This window comes from Salvelinus alpinus, chromosome 13 (genome assembly GCF_045679555.1).
Source record: "Salvelinus alpinus chromosome 13, SLU_Salpinus.1, whole genome shotgun sequence".
Lineage (NCBI taxonomy): Eukaryota > Metazoa > Chordata > Actinopteri > Salmoniformes > Salmonidae > Salvelinus > Salvelinus alpinus.
In genome coordinates, this window is record NC_092098.1 from 35,548,046 (window position 1) to 35,574,613 (window position 26,568).

Consider the following 26,568-nt stretch of genomic DNA (forward strand, 5'->3'; position numbering starts at 1 on the left):
AGTACTTTATGCCACTGCTCATTATTATCATGACAAGGAAACAAAACATATTTCTTGACAACTTAACATCTTTAGGAAAACAGTCCTAATGTTGGAAACAAACATCATTATGTTGTCATCCAGTCACATTTGTTACTTTTCCAAGCTATGTCACCCAATATTTTACATGCAGCTTGTTTTTAAATTACCAACGAGTTTGGTCTGCTTCATGTTTTCTTTTTTTGCCATGGAAAAATATTGCGATACTGGTATTGTCCCAGCCCCAGTGAAATTGTCACAGATCAGTTTCTGTCTATGTTGATGCTATCTCTGGGTGGTTGGGTGGGTGGGTCGGTGTGTGTGTGTTGTTTTCCCCCAAGGTGTGCTTTGTTACAACCGCAAACGTGCACTCACTCTCCACTCTCGTCAACCTATTCCATCCCCCTCTGAGAACTCGTTGATTGATGCAAAGAAGTCCATGTGAAGAGTAATGTGGAGAGCCTTTTGTTGTCGATGCTAATCTCAATAATGTTGCTAGGGCCTAGCTTATCTCTGGGGCTTTAAACCAGAGGGGGGAGGGATGAGATGGCTCTATTATTAATTTTTCCTCATGCTCTCCAAGTCGCTTCCCCCCCTTTAACAATCTAATAAGCCTTCTCTCACTGTGGACAGACAGTTCCATAATGGCCTCAGGATTATAAGGGATGCTGTTGGCTGTAATTGCAATGGGCCTCCGGTTTTGTTTGCACGTCCATCTCCTAAACTCAAATCAGCGATCGGTCACGCATCGGAGTCAATGAAAAGCTGCATTATCCTGTTAGGTGTTTATTTATACGTTTTTTTGTTTACTTTTACAATGTACAGATGATCTATCTCCCCTGTTAATGCAATCACTTTGTTCTACATAGAATCGTGCACATTAGAATAGGAAGGATTATCAATGTATGTTGAAGTGAAAATAGTAGATTTGATCTATACAGATTGAGGCTTTGTGGTTTTGTTGTCGTGAATTTTTGCAGGGACTTTAAAGAAATTGTGCAGCTGTTGACAATTTCCAGTCATTTACAGTTCTATTGTTGACGGAGTATTCAAGGCAAATCTGTTTTTCATTTAAGAAATGTTGTCATTGTTTGAGTCACAATGCTGTTTTAGTGCTGTCTTCTGAAGAAAATCAAGAATGTGTTACTGAAATTAAACTTGATTAAATATGTATGTTTATCAATCCCAGTGGGATTATTTTATTTGTGTGATTAATTTAGCAATTTTACATTCTAGTTGAATATTGTGTGTATGCTACACTACATGACCAAAAGTATGTGGACACCTTCTCGTCGAACATCTCATTCCAAAATAATGAGCATTAATATAGATGTTCCAACACCAATAGATGTTGGAACATTGCTGCGGGGACTTGCTTCCATTCAGCCACAAGAGCATTAGTGAGGTCGGCCACTGATGTTGGGCTAATAGGCCTGGCCCGCAGTCTGTGTTCCAATTCATCCCAAAGGTGTTTGGTGGGGTTAAGGTCAGGGCTCTGTGTAGGCCAGTCAAGTTCTTCCACACCAATCTCGACAAACCATTTCTGTATGGACCTCGCTTTGTGCACAGGGGCATTGTCATGCTGAAACAGGAAAGGGCCTTCCCCAAACTGTTGCCACAAAGTTGGAAGCACAGAAGAGTCTAGAATGTCATTGTATTCTGTAGCGTTAAGATTTCCCTTCACTGGAACTAAGGAGCCTTGCCTGAACCATGAAAAACAGCCCCAGACCATTATTCCCCCTCTACCAAACTTTACAGTTGGCACTATGTAATCGGGCAGGTAGCGTTGCCTGGCATCCGCCAAACCCAGATTTGTCCGTCGGACTGCCAGATGGTGAAGCCTGATTTGTCAGTCCAGAGAATGCGTTTCCACTGCTCCAGATTCCAATGGCGGCGAGCTTTATACCACTCCAGCCGACGCTTGGCATTGCGCATGGTGATCTTTACGGCTGAGCCATTGTTGCTCCTAGACATTTCTACTTCACAAAAACATCACTTACAGTTGACCCAGGCAGCTCTACCAGGGCAGAAATTTGGCGAATGTTGGAAAGGTGGCATCCTATGACAGTGCCACTTTGAAAGACACTGAGCTCTTCAGTAAGGCCATTCTACTGCCATTGTCTGTCTATGTAGATTGCATGGCTGTGTGTTTGATTTTATACACTTGTCAGCAACAGGTGTGGCTGAAATAGCCGAATCCACTAATTTGAAGGGGTGTCCACATACTTTTGTATATATAGTGTATGAATGTGTTGATATCAATCACTGATATATGATTCAGTGATACATTTTTGGTGAAATATGTTGTTAGATGTTTAATATATTTTTGTAGTATTGGCTAGGATTTCCATTCCATCATATCATTTTAGGAGTAACGTGAAAGGCTGGATAACCTACATGTAGCCACTGGCTGACCTTGTGTGGTGTGATTCAATTGAAACTTCAAAACTATTCCAGGAATGGGTAGTGATGCAAAGTGCAACTCTGCCCTACAGTCTAGTAGTTATATCTATGCATTTCATGCACTTCTGCTGGGCTTAAATAGCCTTCTTCACATGTATAGTTAGCCATGGTACTATATGTCAGCAAACAAGCACAAGTTGCCCTCTCAGTTATCCTTTGAGAAAGAAGCTGTGTATGCAATTTTGCCCGTATCAGAGGTTTTTCTGATCCCTAGCAAACAGTTTTATCGCAGAGGATATCTGTTCAGCTGCACAGATGTGAACAAATTTGATTGCTCCAGTACTGTCTTACTTCAGGATTACTCATTTGAACAGCGACAAGAAAAAACTAACTTATTGGATAAATACAAGATAACAAATCATTCCCCCTTTTCAAGACGGCTGGCAAATAAACAAATAAGTGTTTTGAGCCGCTACACAAACCCATGTGAATATTTCACATGAAGGTTTCTCCTGAAGGAGTTTCTGAATTTTCTAGGGATGATGGTGTTGATGTCAGCCAAAACCAGCCTTTCAAAGCACTTCATGGCTACAGACGTGCGTGCTACGGTGCGGTAGTCATTTAGGCAGATTACCTTGGTGTTCTTGGGCACAGGGACTATGATGGTCTGCTTGAAATTTGTAGTTATTACAGACTCAGTCAGGGAGAGGTTGAAAATAATTGGGCAGCTCGCGGCTGTTTTCCCCTTTGTAGTCCGTAATAGTTTGCAAGCCCGGCCACATCCGGCAGCGTTGGAGCCGGTGTAGTACGATTCAATCTTAGTCCTGTATTGACGCTTTGCCTGTTTGATGGTTTGTCGGAAGGCTTAGCGGGATTTCTTTTAAGCGTCCGGGTTAGAGTCCCGCTTCTTGAAAGCGGCAGCTCTAGCCTTTAGCTTTAGCTTCTGGTTTGTACTGTACATTCGGTGACTGTGGGGACTACGTCATCGATTGATGAAGCCAGTGACTGATGTGGTGTACTCCTCAATGTCATTGGAAGAATCCCAGAACATATTCTAGTCTGTTCTATCAAAACAGTCCTGCTTAGCCTCTGCATCATCTGACCACTTCCTTATCGAGTGAGTCACTGTTTTTTCCTGCTTCGTTTCTGCTTGTAAGGAGGATAGAGTTATGGTCAGATTTGCCAAATGGAGGGCGAGGGAGAGCTTTGTACGCGTCTCTGTGTGTGGAGTAAAGTTGGTCTAGAGTTTTTTTCCCCTCTGGTTTCACATTTAACATGCTGATAGAAATTAGGTTAAAGGTCCCGGCCACTAGGAGCGCCGCCTCTGGATGAGCATTTTCTTGTTTGCTATTATACAGCTCGTTGAGTGCCGTCTTAGTGCCAGCATCGGTTTGTGGGGGTAAATAGAGAGCTATGAAAAATATAGATGAAAACTCTTGGTAAATAGTGTGGTCTACAGATTATCATGAGATACTCTACCTCAGGTGAGCAAAACCTTGAGACTTCCTTAATATTAGATTTCGTACACCACCTGTTATTTACAAATAGACACAGACCACCACCCCTTGTCTTACCGGAGGCAGCTGTTCTATCTTGCTGATGGACCGAAAATCCCGCCAGCTATATGTTATCCTTGTCGTCGTTCAGCCACGACTCTGTGAAACATATGATATTACAATTTTTAATATCTCCTTGGTAGGATAGTCTTGATTGGAGCTCATCCATTTTGTTATCCAATGATTGCACATTGGCTAATAGGACTGATGGTAGCGGGGGATTACTCACTCGCCGTCGGATCCTTACAAGGCACCCCAACCTACGTCCCCAATATCGATGTCTCTTCTTCATACGAATCATGGGGATTTGGGCCTTGTCGGGTGTCTGAAGTAAATCCTTTGTGTCCGACTCCTTAAAACCTTTCATTGCTATCCATCCCGGATCCGGGAGCATCCTCATCAAAAAAGCTGACTAGCATAGCCTAGCCTAACGCGACAGGGATATCATATAATACAATTTTCATGAAATCACAAGTCCAATACAGCAAATGAAAGATTGTGAATCCAGCCATCATTTCCGATTTTTAAAATGTTTTACAGCGAAAACACAATATGTATTTCTATTAGCTAACCACAATAGCAAAAGACTCAACCGCATATTTTCACCATTTTTCTACCGCATAGGTAGCTATCACAAAACCGACCAAATAGAGATATAATTAGTCACTAACCAAGAAACAACTTCATCAGATGACAGTCTTATAACATGTTATACAATAAATTTATGTTTTGTTCGAAAATGTGCATATTTGAGGTATAAATCATAGTTTTACATTGCAGCTACCATCAAAAATATCACCAAAGCAGCCAGAATAATTACAGAGAGCAACGTGAAATACCTAAATACTCATCATAAAACATTTATGAAAAATTAACATCTTGTGAATCCAGCCAATATTTCCGATTTTTTAAAGTGTTTTACAGCGAAAACACAATATAGCATTATATTAGCTTACCACAATAGCCAAACACACAAATTCATTTATTAGCAGCAAAAGGTAGCGATCGCAAAAACCAGCAAAAGATATAAAATGAATCACTAACCTTGACCAACTTCATCAGATGACAGTCTCAGGTTATACAATACACTTATGTTTTGTTCGAAAATGTGCATATTTAGAGCTGCAAACTGTGGTTATACATTGTGAATATGTAGCATCGATTCACCAAATTGTCCGGAGCTAGTTTGGACACTCACCTAATCTGACCAAAGAACTCATCATAAACTTTACTAAAAAATACATGTTGGACAGCAAATGAAAGATACACTAGTTCTTAATGCAACCGCCGTGTTAGATTTTTTAAAATAACTTTACCATAACAAACAGCTTACATTATAGCGAGACAGCGCCCGCAAAAAGGGTGGATAATAGGACTAAACATTTTCCACAGAAATACGAAATAACATCATAAATTGTTCTTACTTTTGCTGAGCTTCCATCAGAATCTTGTACAAGGAGTCCTTTGTCCAGAATAAATCGTTGTTTGGTTTTAGAATGTCCTTCTCTCCTGTCGAATTCGCTCCACAAGGCTAGCCATGTGGCGCGAACATGCCCATCTTCTCTTGACACATAGAACGGAAAACTCCAAAAGTCCCATTAAACGTTGAATAAACTGATGAAACTCGGTTGAAAAAAACTACTTTATGATGTTTTTCTAATATGTATCAAATAAAAACAAAGCCGGAGATATTAGCCGTGTATACCGAACGCTTATCATAAGACAATATGGAGGTACTTCCCGCGCACTGGTAGACAAAGGAAATTCTGGTCACGTCATTCCAAGAGCTCTTGTTCGACCTCAGATCAAGCTAGACACCCCATTCCACCTTCCACTGGCTGTTGACATCTAGTGGAAGGCGTATGCAGTGCATGCATATCCATAAATATAAGGCAATTCAATAGGCAGGCCCTGGAACAGAGCATCGTTTTCAGATTTTTCACTTCCTGTCTGGAAGTTTGCTGCAAAATGAGTTCTGTTTTACTCACAGATATAATTCAAACAGTTTTAGAAACTTGAGAGTGTTTTCTATCCAATAGTAATAATAATATGCATATTGTACGAGGCAGTTTAATTTGGGCACGATTTTTTCCAAAGTGGAAACAGCGCCCCCATATTGACAAGAAGTTAAAGAAAAAATCTTTGTCTAATACAAGGTGAGTAATCCCTGTCCTGATATCCAGAAGCTCTTTTTGGTCATAAGAGATGGTGGCAGAAACATTATGTACAAATGTAGTTACAAAATAAGTTACAAATAACGCGAAAAAACACACAATAGCACAATTGGTTAGGAGTCCGTAAAACGTCATCCATCTCCTCTGGCGCCATCTTTGTCCTTCTTTGCGAGGCATTGTAAAGGTGTTCTCCTTTGCGAGGCATTGGAAAACCTCTCTGGTCTTCATGGTTGAATCTGTGCTTGAAATTCACTACACGACTGAGGGATCTTACAGGTGATTGTATGTGTGTGGTACAGAGATGGGATAATCATTCAAAAATCATATTAACCACTATTAATGCACACAGAGTGAGTCCATGCTACTCATTATGTGACTTGTTAAGCACATTTTACTCCTGAACATACTTAGGCTTGCCGTAGCAAAGGGGTTGAATACTTATTGACTTAAGACATTTCAGCTTTAAATGTGTTATTAAGTTGTACAATTCAGGCTGTAACACAACACTATTTGGAAAAGTTATGGGGTGTGAATATTTTCTGAAGGCACTGCACCATGTATATGGTGCCATGTTTCCTTGGGTTTGCAGATACAAAGGAGTGACTGAATCACGAATCTTAAGACATTACCCAAACTTTTTCCTTTTCGTTAAAAACCTAGCATAATTATTTTATCGACTTGACTGAAAATACAAGCATAACCGATTCTGCCATCTTTTGCACATGGAGTCGCTGATACGCTGAAGCCTGAATTATCATAGGTTAACCTTGCCATCACTCACCCGACCACCGCCTGCAACCATAAAATAACACAGTAATGGCCAATAACTCAATTTCCACTTCTTCGCCTCAATCTGCATAATGTAGATAGAAACACATTATAAAATTTTTAATTATCTGTACTTCCATTTCCCATGGCCCAGCACATTAAAGTTAAAAGAAACAACCCAGCCAGGACAACCTTTCCAGTCAGTCCCTTGTCAGCTGCAGCAGCAGCAGCAGTAGCTGTTGGTGGGACCAGGGCTTGGGGAAAGTAATGAGATCATGCTAATGTCGAGATATTGCTGTATGTGACATTTCAGCTGATTGGGAATGGGTTATCTCCAAGTAAAGGTGCCGCTCCATTTCAGTCTCAGCCCCATTGCCTCCTGCTCACTCACACACACACACACACGCACACGCACACGCACACACACACACACACAGAGGAGAAATAACTGATACCGGCACGTTTCTTTGAATAGCAAGACCTTAGAGACTTTATGATGTCCGTCGCGGGAGCAGTGGGTAGAGATTATACCACAGTACTGCTGATGTCTGGGGAAATTTTATGTGATGTGTGTTGACATTTGATAACATATTGAGGGCCAGTGTTTCTGTAATGTGGTACCTGCTGCTGTTGTGTACAAGACACAGCTACTGTAACTCTTTAGAATTTCCACCTTGAGTGGCTCCTGCTTTCAAATGTTCAACCAACAGGTGTAGAAATGTCACGTTGTAGTGTCTGATGTATAGCCTACACGCTACCTTGATCAATGCTGCAGACCATTTGAAAGGGTGATTTCTATGCATCTTGCATCTCACACCTGTTTAACCTGGTTGCAAGTAATGTTTCATGCTTGCTAGACCGTTAGAAAACAGAAGTATGTTTGCATATGTGTGTGTCGAATTCAAGGGCTGCTGCTGCTATGAATTTATTATGGTTCTTTGTATTTATATAAAAAATATAAAAAGCACAACACTCGCTCACCATTACAAATTCTTTGTTTTATTTAGGCAAGGTTAAAAGATTAACATTTCGGCCTTCATTGGCCTTCATCAAACAAATAATGTTTGATGGTGAGCGAGAGTTGCACCTTTACCTTTTCAATTATGATTATATTTTTGAGTTGCACCTCGACTCACGTTAGTTGAGCGCCCTCCACTTCTTTCCAACTGTGTATTTTTATGAAATTAACTTTTGAGTTGTTATGTGGCTTTTTGGGATGTATTTTAGATGAAAAATAAATATAGAAAATATAGAAACTGCACTTCAATCGTGGGGGGTTTGGTAAATACTTTATGCACCGCTGTATGCTTTCTACTTTAAAAACAGATGTTATTGTGTTATTTTTCAGGACACAAATTTGTCACTGAAGGGGAATATGTTGATATGACAGCGATCACTAAAGAACAGTCGGGATCGTATGAATGCATCTCCTCCAATGACATCTCAGCCCCAGATGTGAAGACAGTGAAAGTCACAGTCAATTGTAAGCATGAAAACAAACAATGACGCCAAACACCACAACACTCAAACAAAGCTAAATGGTCATCTTATTTGTTGCTATTTTATCAGGCACATGGTTTTCCCAGGCTGTTGTTGATCCAAGCTTGTTTTAAGAGCTTATCATTTTTTTTTTTTTTTTAACTAGGCAAGTCAGTTAAAAACAAATTCTTATTTACAATGACAGCCTACCCCAGCGAAACCCAGACGACACCGGGCCAAATGTGCGCCGCCCTATGGGACTTCCAATCACGGCCGGATGTGATACAGCCTGGATTCGAACCAGGGACTGTAGTGACACCTCTTGCACTGAAATGCAGTGCCTTAGACTGCTGCGCCACTCAGGAGCCCATTTTTTAAATTATGGTTATTAAGATAATTTTAGAAGCCTCTTGTTAGTTTAGCCTGCTAGCTCGAGTGTACATTGTTATCAACAGAAAATATACTGACGCACCTTACAGATTATTCAGGATAGTAGATACTTCACCTGTTTGAAACAGTTCACTTTAAAGGACATCAAAGTAATGGTTATCAGGTAGTTAGACACAGCAATATGACATCATACACAGCGCGAAGAATTCTTGCCTGCAGAAATCAAAAGCAGAATTTCAATCTGCCAAAACAGGCTATTTCCAATGTGCTCCCTCCTGTGAGGAATATCCGCATTAGGAAGACCCAATAGTGGCAGATTTTTGTTGTTGTTGATTTCTGTAAGCAGGAAGTTGCCCCACTGTATGTGATGATGTCATGTTGCTGAGTCTACTTTTAATAAATGTATATGCACTGCTATAAAAGTCATTAAATAACCTCAATTTCATACATCTTACAGATGCTCCCTTCATTTCGAAGGCTGGGAGTACAGGTACCCCAGTGGGCCAAAAAGGGGTGCTCCAATGTGAGGCCTCTGCTGTTCCTGGTGCAGATTTTGAGTGGTACAAAGAGGACCGCAGGTAAGTCCTAATAGATCTTTTAGAAAATAGTCTAGGTTTTAAGGTTCTCAGTTTTGGCCTTTGTTGGTTGTAAGGAGATGTAAATCCCCCAGTTGTTTTTATTCTCCACTGGCAAAATGTAATTTTGTCTCATTAAGAACCTACTATTAAAAGTACTTTCTTTGGAGAACAATTTCTAATCTAAACCATCACGGCCACCAAAGGCGAGTTGTATTTCTTTGCATAATTAGTTTCTGTCAATGGGCTGCGTTGCTTGGACAACCTCTGAGAAAGTACAGGGGGTTTTATAATGAATGACTACGCTTCAAAAAATTATTGTTTCCCAAAGAACTGGCACAAGCCAGTGAAGCGTGGGGAATATTAGCAGTGCAGCCAAAGAAAACATTTTACACAACGCAGGTTGTTGTACAGCGATGCAGAGCAGTCGTCTCAGCACAACCTAATGAGCTGTGTTCGGTATTAGGGCTCTAGAGACTTATTTCAAAAGTATTTTTGTCCATAAGTTCCCGAGACTAATAGTCTTTACCAACTGTAGCAGTCATGTGCTGAACCCTTCAAGGACATACACAAATACCAACACAGCAATGACCTCAATGGGCCTTGTTCAGTCAAACTTGACTGGATTATACTGACATTGTTTACAGACTACACCTTCAAATCGTATCCCCTAATGCAGTGGTTCTCAACTGGTTTGGCCTCATGACCAACATTTTACCAGTTTGTCTCAGTTGCGATCCAATATTCGCGGCCAAAATGCAATCTGGAAAACAATTTTTTATGGTATATTGATAGAAAATGTCAGAATTATATGACAAGGGAACAATAGTCCCACCATTTTCATTTTCAATAATTCCATTTTGCCCAGATCACTGGCTTGAGACCAGCTGCTAACAACTGTACAGTAAATTGAAAATATTGTGATTGAAGAAAAATAGTTCAGAGGTAAAATGATTTAAAAAATATAGGTTCATTGTCATTTCTACACACTTTCTAACTGGTTTAAGTCATTTAAGTTCTGTAACGATCGTCTGTGGTGGTAGAAGGATTGGACCAAAGCGCAGCTTGGTAAGTGTTCATGATGATTTTTAATTAAAACTCAGAACACTAAACAAAACAATAAACGATGAACAAACGAAACAGTACCGTGTGGCGACAAACACTGACACAGAAACAAACACCCACAAACCAAATGTGAAACCCAGGCTACCTAAGTATGATTCTCAATCAGGGACAACGATTGACAGCTGCCTCTGATTGAGAATCATACCAGGCCGAACACAAATCCAAACATAGAAAAACACACATAGACTGCCCACCCCAACTCATGCCCTGACCATACTAAATAAAGACAAAACAAAGGAAATAAAGGTCAGAACGTGACAAGTTCAGACAGGAGTATTTTTCATTCAATTTTTTTATTATTATTTCTCTCTTTTTTTTAACTCAGACACTCACAACCCATTCAAAACCTCCCCCATCAGTTGAGATTCGCTGGTCTAACGGGCCAAATTTGATTGATATAACATATACCCTTCAATTTCACGGGTATGGGGATTTATTATTGATAAACATATAGATATGGGATTCCAGAATTAATATTTTAAGAATGTATTTTCTTCTTCACAGACTCCTAAATGGACTGAATGGGGTTAAGATAGAGAACCAAGGTAAACAATCCATGCTTATGTTTTTGAATGTTTCTGAAGAGGACTACGGAAACTACACGTGTGTGGCCATGAACACCATGGGGATCACCAATGCAAGCATAATCCTCTACGGTAAGACTGCCTACTGTTACTGTTGTTGTACAATATCACTGTAATATATGTTATTGTGTGCACTGGGATGCAATTATAGCAATTATAGATGCAATAATATACATATATTATTGGGGCGGCAGGTAGCCTAGTGGTTAGAGCGTTGGCCCAGTAACCAAAAGGTTAAGAATTTGTTCTTAACTGACTTGCCTAGTTAAAAATATCTATATATACAGTTGAAGTCAGAAGTTTACATACACCTTAGCCAAATACATTTGAACTCAGTTTTTCACAATTCCTGACATTTAATCCTTGTAAAAATGTCTGTCTTAGGTCAGTTAGGATCACCACTTTATTGTAAGAATGTGAAATATCAGAATAATAGTAGAGAGTAAGATTTATGTCCGCTTTTATTTCTTTCATCACATTCCCAGTGGGTCAGAAGTTTACATATACTCAATTAGTATTTGGTAGCTTTGCCTTTAAATTGTTTAACTTGGGTCAAACATTTTGGGTAGGCTTCCACAAGCTTCCCACAATAAGTTGGGTGAATTTTGGCCCATTCCTCCTGACAGAGCTGGTGTAACTGAGTCCGGGTTTGTAGGCCTCCTTGCTCGCACACGCTTTTTCAGTTCTGCTCACAAATTTTCTATAGGATTGAGGTCAGGGCTTTGTGATGGCCACTCCAATACCTTGACTTTGTTGTCCTTAAGCCATTTTGCCACAACTTTGGAAGTATGTTTGGGGTCACTTTCCATTTGGAAGACCCATTTGCGACCAAGCTTTAACTTCCTGACTGATGTCTTGAGATGTTGCTTCAATATATCCACATAATTTTCCTCCCTCATGATGCCATCTATTTTGTGAAGTGCACCAGTCCCTCCTGCCGCAAAGCACCCCCACAACATGATGCTGCCACCCCCGTGCTTCACGGTTGGGATGGTGTTCTTCGGCTTGCAAGCGTCCCCCTTTTTCCTCCAAACATAACGATGGTCATTATGGCCAAAAACGTTATATTTTTGTTTCATCAGACCAGAGGACATTTCTCCAAAAAGTACGATCTTTGTCCCCATGTGCAGTTGCAAACCATATTATGGCTTTTTTTATGGCGGTTTTGGAGCAGTGGCTTCTTCCTTTCAGGTTATGTTGATATAGGACCCGTTTTACTGTGGATAAAGTTACACTTGTACCTGTTTCCTCCAGCATCTTCACAAGGTCCTTTGCTGTTGTTCTGGGATTGATTTGCACTTTTCTCTAGGAGACAACGTGTCTCCTTCCTGAGCGGTATGACAGATGTGTGGTCCCATGGTGTTTATACTTGCGTACTATTGTTTGTACAGATGAACGTGGTACCTTCAGGCGTTTGAAAATTGCTCCCAAGGATGAACCAGACTTGTGGAGGTCTACAATTGTTTTTCTGAGATCTTGGCTGATTTCTCTTGATTTTCCCATGATGTCAAGCAAAGAGGCACTAAGTTTGAAGGTAGGCTTTGAAATACATCCACAGGTACACCTCCAATTGACTCAAATTATGTCAATTAGCCTATCAAAAGCTTCTAAAGCCATGACATCATTTTCTGGAATTTTCCTAAATGTTTAACGGCACAGTCAACTTAGTGTATGTAAACTTCTGACCCACTGGAATTGTGATACAGTGAAATAAGTGAAATAATCTGTCTGTAAACAATTGTTGGAAAAATTACTTGTGTCATGCACAAAGTAGATGTCCTAACCGACTTGCCAAAACTATAGTTTGTTAACAAGACATTTGTGGAGTGGTTGAAAAACGAGTTTTAATGACTCCAACCTAAGTGTATGTAAACTTCCGACTTCAACTGTATATTGTGTGGTTTTGTGACAATGACCACAAGAGCAGCTGCGGCTGTTGTTAAACCTCCAACATCGCCTAAACAAAAGCAATGATATGCTGTGCAGTTGTCGGTAACTGCGGGTTACCGCTGATCTGATTCAATCCTGGCCTAAATGTAGATGTGCCTGTATGTGGGGTGGGGTGTAATGCAAATAGATACATTTTGTTTGTCAGTGGTCTTATTAATCTGTGGTAGAATACTCCACAGTGAACCAAACTTGCAGTTATGTAATGTAGAATAAAGCCATAAATTAAAATAAATTAACATTGTTACTATGAATAGGACAAAAAGCAGCAACTTATTTTGATTATCTCTAGGGGCATATAATGTGAAAGAGCTGAGCCTCGTTGGATACAATAGCTATTGAGCGAATACAATAGCTCAGTATACAAATTTGTTGAGTCATAGAAAACTTCTTAGGGTAGCATTTTAGGTCATCCACAATGTTTGGTCAACTTTTCCTCTGACTGCAGTTCCAGCAGTTTACAAAGACTAACAAACTGCAAGAAAAACACATTAAGAAGCCATTTTAGTCATCCTACACTATTCTATTCTCAACGTTATAAAGGCCCAATCATGAAAAATAAAATCTAGCCTCAGTCGTGCTCCTCAGTTCACATGCCAAGGGATTTGAGGGAATGTTTGTTCTGTACTGCTTGTTTCCTTTTGATCATCAAAGGGGACAGAATGCCATGTCATCTCTGATATGAATGATGTGTTTGCGTGGAAAAAGCTATTTGAGATTCTTGCTATGCTTTGTTAAGATGACCAGTGTCTGATGGAGCCTGTGTTCAGTTTTCAAAGGAACCAGTTCTATTCAATGTGCAGGAGGAATCCATCTTGTTGGTTCTATGCCTAGCGTTACTGCTGATGATGACCTCTTTGCAGTCCATCCCCTCAATTACATTTCAGGAGAGGGCTCTAAAGCCAACAATCCATTTTTTTGATAAGGCATCTAAAGTTGTCAGTTAAAGCCAATAGAACCCACACTGGTTTAGTTGTGGAGGGGAAGATAGGTAGAGGAAGCACTGCCTCTTGAGATGCCTTAGTGACGTTAATATCAAACTATTTTTCCCAACAGGCCCCGGGACTATGATGCATGATGTGAACAGGGCTGGCCTGTCGCCCCACTGCTCCTTCTGCCTCCTGCTGACTGTTTTCTTGTTGTTCCTGCTCAAGTTTTGATGCAACACGGTTCATCCTCAGCTTTCCTCAGCACTGAACAACAACAAGACTCTTGGTCCCAGAAGAAGAAAAGGAACAAAAGGAACTACCAATATCATCGTTGGTTCACTCTTCTTTTTTTTTTGGTGTGCATTGGCGGTATGTCTTCATTTGGACAAAAACCAGAAGACGGGACACGTCTAGGGTGGTGGGGAGGGAGAGGGTCGACATGGATGCTGATCTGAGGTGATGGTAGTATTACAGAGTTTGTGTCAATCTAAACTTTTATATGTAAAAAAGGGAAACAAAAAGTTCATGTATGTGTTGATAGTTGACTGGTTTTACCCAAATATTGAGGTGTACATTCGGATTACTGGTGTGTCATGTCTTGTTTGATCTCTGTACAATAACATACGTTTTTCTTAAGTAAACAACAAAAAAATGAAAACATACATTGTGATTGTTGAATTTACTGTATTTTTACAGTTGTATGCAACAGAATAATAACATAAACAGACCATTCAATATAAACAATGTCAACTTCAGTGTAACATAGTGTGCTATCATTTCTGAGGCAGAACAATACAATATCAAATATTTAAGGAATTTTTGTCACAGATGAAGTCCATGCACAGCAAAACAAACATGGTTAAAACATAAACAGTACAGAATTTCGTTTTTTTTGGGGGGGGGGGGGGGGTTGTCACTAAGAAGAATTGCATAGTCCAAGACAGATTATGACTGTACGTTGTCTGAAATTGGCTTACACCTTTTTGAAAGGAAGTTGAGACCGACAAGGCTGATATACACAGGCAGAAATGTCCAATGAAAACAGGTTATTCATTGCACAAACAATTCGGTCTCCCGCTGGCTATATACTGTAGTGTCATCCCACAATATACCATTTAGCTCATGTTGGTGTCTACAAACAAAACACAAGTGGTTAAATAAAAACAACATGATGCCAACAGGATATAAACTCAGCAAAAAAATAAACGTCATCTCACTGTCAACTACGTTTATTTTTAGCAAACTTAACGTGTAAATATTTGTATGAACATACCATTATTCAAAAACTGAGACATAAACTGAACAAGTTCCACAGACGTGACAAACAGAAATGGAATAATGTGTCCCTGAACAAAGGAGGGGTCAATATCAAAAGTAACAGTCAGTATCTGGTGTGGCCACCAGCTGCATTAAGTACTGCAGTGCATCTCCTCCTCATGGACTGCACCAGATTTGCCAGTTCCACTCTTCCACCAAGGCACCTGCAAGTTCCCGGACATTTCTGGGGAGAATGGCACCTAGCCCTCACCCTCCGATCCAACAGGTCCCAGACGTGCTCAATGGGATTGAGATCCGGGTTCTTCGCTGGCCATGGCAGAACACTGACATTCCTGTCTTGCAGGAAATCACGCACAGAACAAGCAGTATGGCTGGTGGCATTGTCATGCTGGAGGGTCATGTCAGGATGAGCCTGCAGGAAGGATACCACATGAGGGAGGAGGATGTCTTCCCTGTAACGCACAGTGTTCAGATTGCCTGCAATGACAACCAGCTCAGTCCGATCATGCTGTGACACACCACCCCAGACCATGACGGACCCTCCACCTCCAAATCGATCCCTCTCCTGAGTACAGGCCTCGGTGTAACGCTCATTCCTTCGGCGATAAATGCAAATCTGACCAACACCCCTGGTGAGACAAAACTGCGACTCGTCAGTGAAGGGCACTTTTTGCCAGTCCTGTCTGGTCCAGCGATGGTGGGTTGGTGCCCATAGGTGATGTTGTTGCCGGTGATGTCTGGTGAGGACCTGCCTTACAACAGGCCTACAAGCCCGCAGTCCAGCCTCTCTCAGCCTATTGCGGACAGTCTGAGCACTGATGGAGGGATTGTGCATTCCTGGTGTAACTCAGGCAGTTGTTGTTGCCATCCTGTTCCTGTCCCGCAGGTGTGATATTCGGATGTACCGATCCTGTGCAGGTGTTGTTACGTGGTCTGCCACTGCGAGGACGATCAGCTGTCCGTCCTGTCTCCCTGTAGCGCTGTCTTAGGCGTCTCACAGTACAGATATTGCAATTTATTGCCCTGGCCACATCTGCAGTCCTCATGCCTCCTTGCAGCATGCCTAAGGCATCTTTCTTTTGGTTTTTCAAAGTCAGTAGAAAGGCCTCTTTAGTGTCCTAAGTTTTCATAACTGTGACCTTAATTGCCTACCATCTGTAAGCTGTTAGTGTCTTAACAACCGTTCCACAGGTGCATGTTCATTAATTGTTTATGGTTCATTGAACAAGCATGGGGAACAGTGTTTAAACCCTTTACAATGAAGATCTGTGAAGTTATTTGGATTTTTACGAATTATCTTTGAAAGACAGGGTCCTGAAAAAGGGACATTTCTTTTTTTGCTGAGTTTATGTAGAAATGTGTTCTGCACTCCCCACTACATGAAGTGAAGAGAAATGAATCATCTCTCTCTTTAAATGGTAAGACTATAAACCCAGAAGTCAGAGAGACTATAAAGAGACTATAAACCCAGAAGTCAGCCCTCTGCATTGACCAGAGATGGATTGAAACGCTGTCAATGTCAGTAGGTTTGTGTCTTTTCACTGTTTTAGGACATTTTCAAATAAACAATGAGGCTGGTGTGTATATTAGATGTGCATAGCTGCATATCTTTTGAACAGACAAAGGTTTCTGATTTAAGAATGGTTTCCTAATTACGTTGCCTGATTACCTAAATTACTGTCACAATCAATTATAATTCTGCAAAGGGCCTAGCAGAAATTCACTGAACCACATGATGTGTTTCCTCCAGTTTAGAATGTGTGTTTCTCGTGTACTTTACCTGCATGGTTTACTGTTTGCTATAGCATTGCCGATCTCCCATGTCATAACATATAGTGCCAACAATTTGTTTTGATCAAGTGAGTCCATGAATCGCAATGATATAACCATTATGGTGAGTAATCAACATGTCAGCTGGAGATAAGGTTTTACATTGTCCATAAATTATGAACTGTTAAAACAAAGAAGTCCTCAGTCCTTTTGAGTATGTGACACAATACTACCCATGATAGCCCACACAAAATGAAACAACGTACAGTATGCGAGTCATGTCTAGATTGAGGCTGATGCAGTGAAGTGTGGGAATATGCTTTGTATCCAATTAAGGCTCTGAAGTTTTCATTATAAAATGTCCACTGAAAAACAAGTAATTTGCTTTAACAAACATAGCTTGCCATTTGATCTCACTAGAGTTGTCCCCACCCCCAAGTAAATATCATTGAAAAAGCTACTGTAAGTGAATTTTATCAAAATAACCTGAACTGGAACAGAAAAGACTGCACAATTATTTAATGTATTGTTACCTCTAATGCCACAAGTTGACACACACATCTGTTAAAACACCATATAGCACAACACTGTAAAAGCTGTTAAAACACCATATAGCACTACACTGTAAAAGCTGTTAAAACACCATATAGCACTACACTGTAAAAGCTGTTAAAACACCATATAGCACTACACTGTAAAAGCTGTTAAAACACCATATAGCACTACACTGTAAAAGTATTCATTGTGCTACAAGGGGAGTCATTTTGAATGCCTCAAGCGACCTTTTAATCTTTGACAGAAGCCCTGACCCCAGTGTTCTCTCAATCAGAGGGTGGAATAATAAAGGCTGAGGATATCTCTGTCCCCTGTATCTCTATCAACTATCTATATGGGGAGGCTCAAGCTGTTACATCTTCCCCTTTTCTTTCAGATGAATAAGAACCATTCAATGTCACAGCTGTCACTTCTGATCAGCCTTCGCACAGCTGCCCCACAATGCCATCAACACCTGGTTTGTTGCATGTTGGGTTCGTCCCAAAACTGCATGGTTATCAGGCAGCAGCAGAGAGGAGTGTGTATGTATATATATACACACACACACATGTGCAGGCATGCACGTACAAACACAGACAAGGCTATTTTGGAGACCATAATGGCTAAAGTTGGGCCCTCTTTCTAGGGCCAGATTCCGACTTAGGAAATTACGCCTTTCGTACGCACGCCTTTCCTACGCACTTTATGAAGGTGCGTAAAGGGCTTTGCAGGCGTGGTTCCCTTGCGTGCGCTGAATAAATGTAATTCATTCATTGAATATCTCCTACTTGCTGTCCAACAGATTTTTTCTTGTGGAGTTTTCAGTACATTTATCTTAAGCCATCCCTTTTGAATACGGTGTACCGTTTAGTTAGATCAATGAAAGAAAGCCAACTAAATAATGTATATGCACGGAAGAAAGAAAACCGTGGTTTGATTCATTCTGAAAAATTGCCACATTCAGTTCTTTATCCCATGGTAATGTTGGAAGAATAGTGTACATATCATTATAATAGGGAGAATAGTGTACAAAAGTAGGCTATACCCTCATCTATTGCCTGCACTAACCATGGAACTGTGTGATGACACTGCCAAGTATTGGGCCATGCGTCGGGTTCAAACTGTTATGGCTTGGTCTGCGCTCTGCTCCATAACGATTTAATTAGCCTATATGTCTTTTTTTATACTATTAACTGTTACTAATGATCCTCAGCAACAACCACATGGCCGTGATGGCGTTTACAGAGGAAGCAAATGAAGGTAAATGAAACATTGGAATTAAATGGAATGATAATGTAGGCTATACCAACTGAAGGGATATAACAGTAAATAGGCAGTTAAATATGTGTGGTTATTAGGCCTACTGACAGTCAATACTATAATGGCTAATATTTAACATGATAGAAATGGAAACGGAGAAAGTCGGGGTAGACATTTGAGAGTGCCCATCCCTGCTATAAGGCCTTACAATTTAAATTCTGCATAATGGCACGGCATTTCTTAAACTTTACTGTGTTACTATGTTGATATTCTTCAGTTTGCTGCCATATTACTGGTTTACATTTGTCTGGTTTCACGTTTGTGATTATAAGGTAAAATAGATCTAAAACAAATGTTATTTCCCTTATCCAAACAGATTACTCATTTACATAGCTTTTGTCAAGTTATTACAGTGCATGGAGAATGGTGGTATTTCTATCAAAAAAATTAAGTAGATGCTTTTTCCACTTGGAACCTGTTGGTAAAGGTGGTGGAATTAAGGCAAGGTCAGAATATGGAGTATCTGTAGACACAGCTCCGCCACACCTTCATTTATTCCAGCTCAAACCAAAACAAATAGCAGGTGAATAGCACTTTAGTCTCATGCTTAAGTTCGTCAGAGTACGCATAGAGAAGTGCATAAAAAGGGAATTACGTGCCATTAACTCGGGTCGGAATCGGGCCCATAGTGAAGACTGGTGAACTGGGTTAGTCTGTTAAAGCTCAATAAATCAGGAAATCACAATGCTAATATCATAGCAAAACGTGGTTGACTTAAAGCCAACATTCCACTTTGCTCTATATGTAAATGGTCAGTGTTATCCCCACAATAACCATACAAATGAAGAGAAGACAAACTAAGGTTATGTAGTGCATTGCATTTGAAAAAATAGAATATTCAATGATTGACTGTTACTGGATGAATACAGATCAAATTAAATGTTGTCAATACACAAACATCAGCCTACGGTGTGGTTTTGAACGTGCTGTTTATATGTAAAAAGTGAGTATTATAAAGACTGTTGTCCCCTAGGACAGAAGGCTAAACGCTTTTGTTTTTCTTGTCACTCCCCCACCCATGTACAGTGGCCCTAAGGGGCAAAGTGGCTTGAAACCTTTGATCCACAGTTAAAAACAGAAATTAGTATTTCTTCTAAGTTTTCCAATGTCTGCACTTTTATTTATGAAGAACTGCTGACTGTTGTAACTCATCCACGAAAAAATGATAAATTGAAAGTGAAAGGAAAGCTTTTGTAGCCTACACAAGTGCAGTCACACCGTCAAAAACAAAGTTCAATATGAATCTGTGTATAAATCATCATGAACAGCGTATTAGTCATAACTGTAATCTTGCAGTTGTGACAAGGAGAGGATCAAAAGATAGATTTAGATCCTGTGGAAACAATATCTACTTTAAATGTTCCATTCCTGGAGTCAACATACATGACTAAACTAAGCTGCTAGATAGGGAGCTGTTGTTGTTTTCTCTCTTGGATCAAACCCCATCCACTATACAGTAAAACCAGTCAAAGCATTAACCATACTGTGTACTGGGTAACACTGTACATATGCTGTCAATAACAGCTTGTAATTGTCTATTAATAATTAATGAACCATATTCATTATTTCGTTTATTTATTCTCTACAAAACTATAAACAGACAAAAATTGCATAGGAAACCTTTCACAAATTATTATTGTCAAATGATAATCCCTTTGTAACAAGGCCCAGTGTTTGGCAAGTAATAGGTATGTTTTCTAATTGTTTTACATTACTTCGTTCATGTTTGTTAATAATGATTTCCTTTAGCAAATAGCACACAGATAGGAAGTGTTACCAAGTAGTATGTCTGGATGCAAAAAATGATTATGTCCAGCTAGCTAACGGTATGAACGCCAATCAAACCCAACATAATATACAACTAATACGCAATCTGAAAAAGTACACTGTTTTTTTCCTGCACCATTATTTTAAACGGATAATTCAGCAAAGTCCCAAAAGCAATTTGTTCTCTAGCTAAATAAAGATAAAAAATAATGGGTTGCAGTGTCTCAACACATGGAAGTGAAACTTTCAAGGTAGTTTATCATAAAACATGATAATCTGTGAACAATAGCAGTACGTTGTGAGGTACGCAGTATAACTGAAAGAGAGGGTATATAGAGTATACAACTATCTATATCATGTGAGCATTGTGCCTTGTGTGCTTTAAAAAAGTATATATATTTATGTAGTTGGTACCACACTGTAGTCCAGGCTAAGTATATCACACTCAACAGCAACAGTATTATCTGGAAACAGCAATGCAATTCCATCTGATATGCATATTGTGAATGTTTCAATTTAATTCCAATATCAATTGTCTTGAAGTCTCTTTTTCAATTTCAGGTTACAATACAATAAATATGGCAATTTCCACAATTATTTTACAATTCGTAGAAAACAACTAATGTCAATTGCACTTAACGGCATCATGTTGATTCAAACTAAGGGGGTTCATACGTTTGTAGCCTCACAAAATATTAAGTACAGCAACGTATTAATCTGTAAAGAAGAGCTCTATGCTATCAGTGTCCGCACATGATGCCCTTGACTGCATCGCTGGCACTTGCACTCTCAGATAAATAAAATGCAACGTTAACCAGCTTCAGGGCATAATACATGTATACATACTGTACATACATTCTGCTCCAATTATTACACATCTGAATGACGTACAATAACTCAACCACATGCAAATGTCATGCTAGAATAAGAAAACATCTGACACATTACTGTATATGCACTTTAAAAGGAGCACTACTTAATCTCAGTTTCCACCCACAGTGAGCCCCTAATGTATGTTTGTAAACATGTGTGGGTCTTGGCAAACGTAACTGCCATATAGTTATTTAATTTGTATTGTAACTGCCCCAACACCAATGACGAGAGTGAGGGTTTTTGGAGCAGAATTCAAATAGCTATTTGGCAGTTACACATAGGACAAATCATAGCTTGAGATATGCACATTACTCAAATTTTACGTAAACCATGCAATGACGTCAATGAAAGATTTGCACCAAAGTATGAGGCATGTGCAGTAATCTCAAAATAGTGTTCCACCCTAAATGGTGATCTTCATCCCATTCAATCAAACTGGGAACAGGAATTTATGAGTGGTCGACTTTATTGGCATTCAAATGTGAAGATACTGTTGCCTTGTTTATTGACTACAGGAGATACTATGCTGCACATTTGTTTTTCCGTGTAACTTGTCAAGGTATTCACTATCTGTAAATGAAATGGTATTGTAGATTTTCTTTTTTCAGCTTTTGGTTTCCTTTCTATTCTGTCAAAAGTATTAACAAAAACTATGTCAATGACTTTTGGCAAGAAACTAAATGAACTTACCAATATTGAACTATTTGTGCATGTTAAGGCATAGTTGTCTTTTCTATTTGAGAAAGAGTAAGAGATGGTTGTATCTGTTTAGTGTAATAAAGCATCATGATATTTTCCTCTAAATATGTGTTTTATCCCTTGGCACAATTATATATATGAACAAAAAGAATACCTCATATCTCATAAACAGTATATAGGAATGTGCACTCTCAGAGGAACTTGCTTTGGGCTTTTACTAAGAAATTAAGAATGAACAGATGCTATTCTTCACCGCTAACCTTCAGTGTTGGCTGATAGTTAGGTATGAGGGTGTTCTAAAATGTACATTGTACTGTAGATAGTCTGTTGCAAGATACCTGTCAGACATGTTTGATAATCCATCTGTTGGGTCCATCTATCAGGTTTCCATCTAAATGTGTTTATTGCATTCATCAAATAGAAACTGGCTTCCGAGTTAGGGAACTGACTTCAACATAATATTGAACCTTGTTCGTCATTCTCGGTGTGCTTCCTTTGTAAACACTCAAATGACTCTAGAGTATTTTAATTAAGAACTTTTAGAAGACAGTGGTATCACAGCACTGTCTCCATCCACCACAGGCCTGATGACAGCTGTCGCAAAGTAGAACATCTCAAACGGCAATGTCATCAGACAGACCCGTTGTGTATTTACAGCAACAAGCAGAAGCCTAATTAAATGTACAGATGTAAACAATGTTTTTCATCCAACTCCTTACATAAGAAAGAATGTGTACACGTGATAGGGATATGTTAAATGAATCTAGCCAACTAACAAAAAGCAATGGCTGTGTTGAAATAATCAATTCAATTAGTTGTATATTCAATTAATTAGATGTTAGTTGTTGATACATCTTATTGTGTAAAGTCTAACAGCTATTTTTTGGTTGTTGAATTATTGTTGCATAGAAATATTTTTATTTATTTTACCTTTATTTAACTAGGCAAGTCAGTTAAGAACAAATTCTTATTTTCAATGACAGCCTAGGAACAATATAACATAGTATAAGCCATTATAAGGGTTCATAGTAAAGTAAATAAAACAGCCTTATTCTGTACCGGTTGGCATTAAGTATTAAAAGTGTTAAGTGTTAATGTTCAAATAAAGTGTAACTAAAACATCATGCCTACATCCAACAGAATAAACATTCTATAATGCAACTAATGAGATTATCATGGATCAACACAGACTTTAAAAAATACATACATTTGTAGGAACTTGTCGATCAAATAAAAAGGTTGAATTGACTGTCAAATAACATAACATTAAATACACTGCAACAATGTTTTGTTTTTGTCCACAGTATTTATGACTTCACTGGCCACTTACAATTATCATATGAAACCAATGCCAATAATCAGCAAGCAAGTAAACGGTATTCAGAATGCTCCACCGCCAAACAAATAAATGTCATGTACTATACAGATCATTAAATGCTTGTTTGTTTATCTGGATTTCTGCATGCATTTGGCTTTGTCTATCTCACCACCAGGCATTTGTAGATAAAGAACTCCATATGGAATATCGTCCGGGAAGTAGGTAAAACAGCCAGTTAAAATGTGGAATACATAGGGAGGACAAAGGGTGATCATTCCCTGGATTCCATCTTTTGTGGTCAGACAGCACATTCATTGGCCCTAGACAAAAGGGATGAGGATGCGGATGAAGGTAGATGACTGTCACCTCATTAATCACGTTTTGGTTTACTCCCCAAAGAGGTCATGTTTTCCGGATGCCTCGGCACTGATGTATTTCTTTGCTGATACCACCGTTAGTTTTGAAACAGTGTTGGCCTATGTAGCCAATGAATCGTGCAAAACCAAATTAAGCCCAGCCTTCACTGTAATGCATTTGCTCCTTGACTTGCAACACAGAAGATGTGCCATATTTCAAGCCCAAGGATGAACACCAAAGTACATTAAAACCACTTCTGCTACGCCAACCACAAAAAACCCTCACAACAAATCACCTTGAATGAGTTTTAATTGTATTGATACTTGATTACCATGACTTGGTAGTATTGTAGAAATAAACGAGTATGGGAACACAATGAATGTCTTCCCATAGCCGTTTAAGTAGCTTGATCATTTAATTAACTTGCTTTCTATTTTAATTTAGTATTAGTATGTTTAGTATCCATCCTTTTTTGATGTGATAGACTAATATTATGAATATATGGATCTAACTCGTTCAATAAAAACATTTTCTTTCATGTTATTTGTATGAGCGCATGAGCGGCACAGGGATTTTCTTACAATCTAGTCCGTACAGTGAGTTATCTGTATAATTTCAATGTTCATTTGTACAATTTATCTTGATTGAAAGAGTTAATAATGAACTCACCTCTACAAAATGTATTTTCTTGTTTGTATGAGTTGTCATTTGATCTGTTCTAGTTCTAGCCTACCCATGCCTGCTAATTATGTTACCGTTTGACAACACTCCTGAATCACACAAAATATCAAGAGAACTTCACAAGTCCAATACACCACCTACACAGTATGCCCATTTTACTCCTGAAATAGATTAAATATAGAAATGGATGTGCCTTATCTACTGTGATGGCAGGTGGGTATAGGTCTATGGCAGTAGTAAAGGGGAAATCCTGGTTAGGGAATAGTACAAGTAAGTCAGACTTTTGAGCAGTTAAATCCTGGCTAGAGAATAGTAGCAGTGATTCACTTTTTAGTTTAATCCTAGCTAGGGAATAGTAGAAGTGATTCAGACTGTTGAGTAGTTAAATCCTGGCTAGGTAATAGTAGAAGTGATTCAGACTTTTGAAAAGTTCAATCCTGGCTAGGGAATAGCAGAAGTGATTCATACTGTTGAGTAGTTAAATCCTGGCTAGGGAATAGTAGAAGTGATTCAGACTGTTGAGTAGTTAAATCCTGGCTTGGGAATAGTAGAAGTGATTCAGACTGTTGAGTAGTTAAATCCTGGCTAGGTAATAGTAGAAGTGATTCAGACTTTTGAAAAGTTAAATCCTGGCTAGGTAATAGTAGAAGTGATTCAGACTTTTGAAAAGTTCAACCCTGGCTAGAGAATAGCAGAAGTGATTCAGACCGTTGAGTAGTTAAATCCTGGCTAGGTAATAGTAGAAGTGATTCAGACTTTTGAAAAGTTCAACCCTGGCTAGAGAATAGCAGAAGTGATTCAGACCGTTGAGTAGTTAAATCCTGGCTAGGTAATAGTAGAAGTGATTCAGACTTTTGAAAAGTTCAACCCTGGCTAGGGAATAGCAGAAGTGATTCAGACTGTTGAGTAGATAAATCCTGGCTAGGGAATAGTAGAAGTGATTCACTTTTTAGTTAAATCCTATAATTCATAATGTGAGGGCATTAATACAATAAGTGTGTATTGAATGTATTAAAGCCACACAATGAACAATCAAATAATTTGAATGGACGAGACTCACTAACAAGATTTGCTACACGGCAGTAAATTAGTTGTACGAATGAGCATTCAGCATGCAGACAAAATAAGAAATTTCACAGGGCTAACCTAGTTAAACATAGCATTGATTTGACCAACGCATTCTAGTCCAGACGGGTCCCTGAAAAGGGCCTTTTTTCATGTTGCAACACATGGAGGGAGCTCTCCAAGATTTCCACCCATCATTACTGCTTCACAGTCAAGCAGGCTAACAGGCCTTTTTTGCAAGAAAAAATAAGAAAAAGATGAGAGAAAGAAACATGAAAGTGCGAGTAAAAAAATCCTGTTTCCGGATTGAGTTCCCACTCTTGTAATTACGTGGAACGAGCCGACCCTGGTTCCTTTCAGAACAGATGGTATTCACTTTGGTTCTCATAACCACCACAAACAATCCTATGTTCCTCAGTCAGCTTCGCACGGGCCTGTGAGGATATATTTATTGTGCCAATCAAAAGTATTTACCCGCCATTAAGATCGTCTGCTGCCTTGAGTGATAAAATTGGTGGTGGGAGAAATAAACAATTGGTGAGGAAGGATCATTAACTTCGTGACTCAACTTTGACACTAATTAGAAGGGGATATAACACTGAGAAAGTGAGGGGAGATATGGTTTACGTGGCAAGACAGACTATGACTTGTCTCCCATGTTTAAATGTCTATCATGGACTTGGGTACTAGGTCAAGCACAACCAATCTGCCTGTCCAGTCTCTTACTATTAAAATCTATACTCTGCTTCTGAAGAGCCAACTACTGACGTAAGCTGTAAGAAAACCCATTTCCAGCTAAATGTAAAGTGTTAAACACTTGACTATACATGTGTTGTTATTTACAAGACCCAATGCACATTAAACATGTTAGCCTGAATATCACACCACTTGATTTTAGCTTGCCAGTATGCAGTATGTATGCAATTACACTGACATATTATGGACAAGGAGGAATATT

The 26,568-nt window shown here is 39.3% G+C and overlaps 1 protein-coding gene across 2 annotated transcripts in view; it reads left to right on the plus strand.

Moving 5' to 3' along the window:
* LOC139537587 (opioid-binding protein/cell adhesion molecule-like) overlaps window positions 1-22,294 on the plus strand; it is a 345,719-nt gene extending 323,425 nt beyond the window's left edge. For both annotated transcript variants that reach the window (XM_071339070.1, XM_071339069.1), the window contains 4 exons: window positions 8,268-8,402; window positions 9,246-9,366; window positions 10,993-11,144; window positions 14,076-22,294. In XM_071339070.1, the coding sequence (XP_071195171.1) occupies window positions 8,268-8,402; window positions 9,246-9,366; window positions 10,993-11,144; window positions 14,076-14,179 (512 nt within the window). In that variant the 3' untranslated portion in view covers window positions 14,180-22,294. The remainder of the gene's footprint in view (window positions 1-8,267; window positions 8,403-9,245; window positions 9,367-10,992; window positions 11,145-14,075) is intronic.
* The last annotated feature ends 4,274 nt before the right edge of the window (window positions 22,295-26,568 follow it).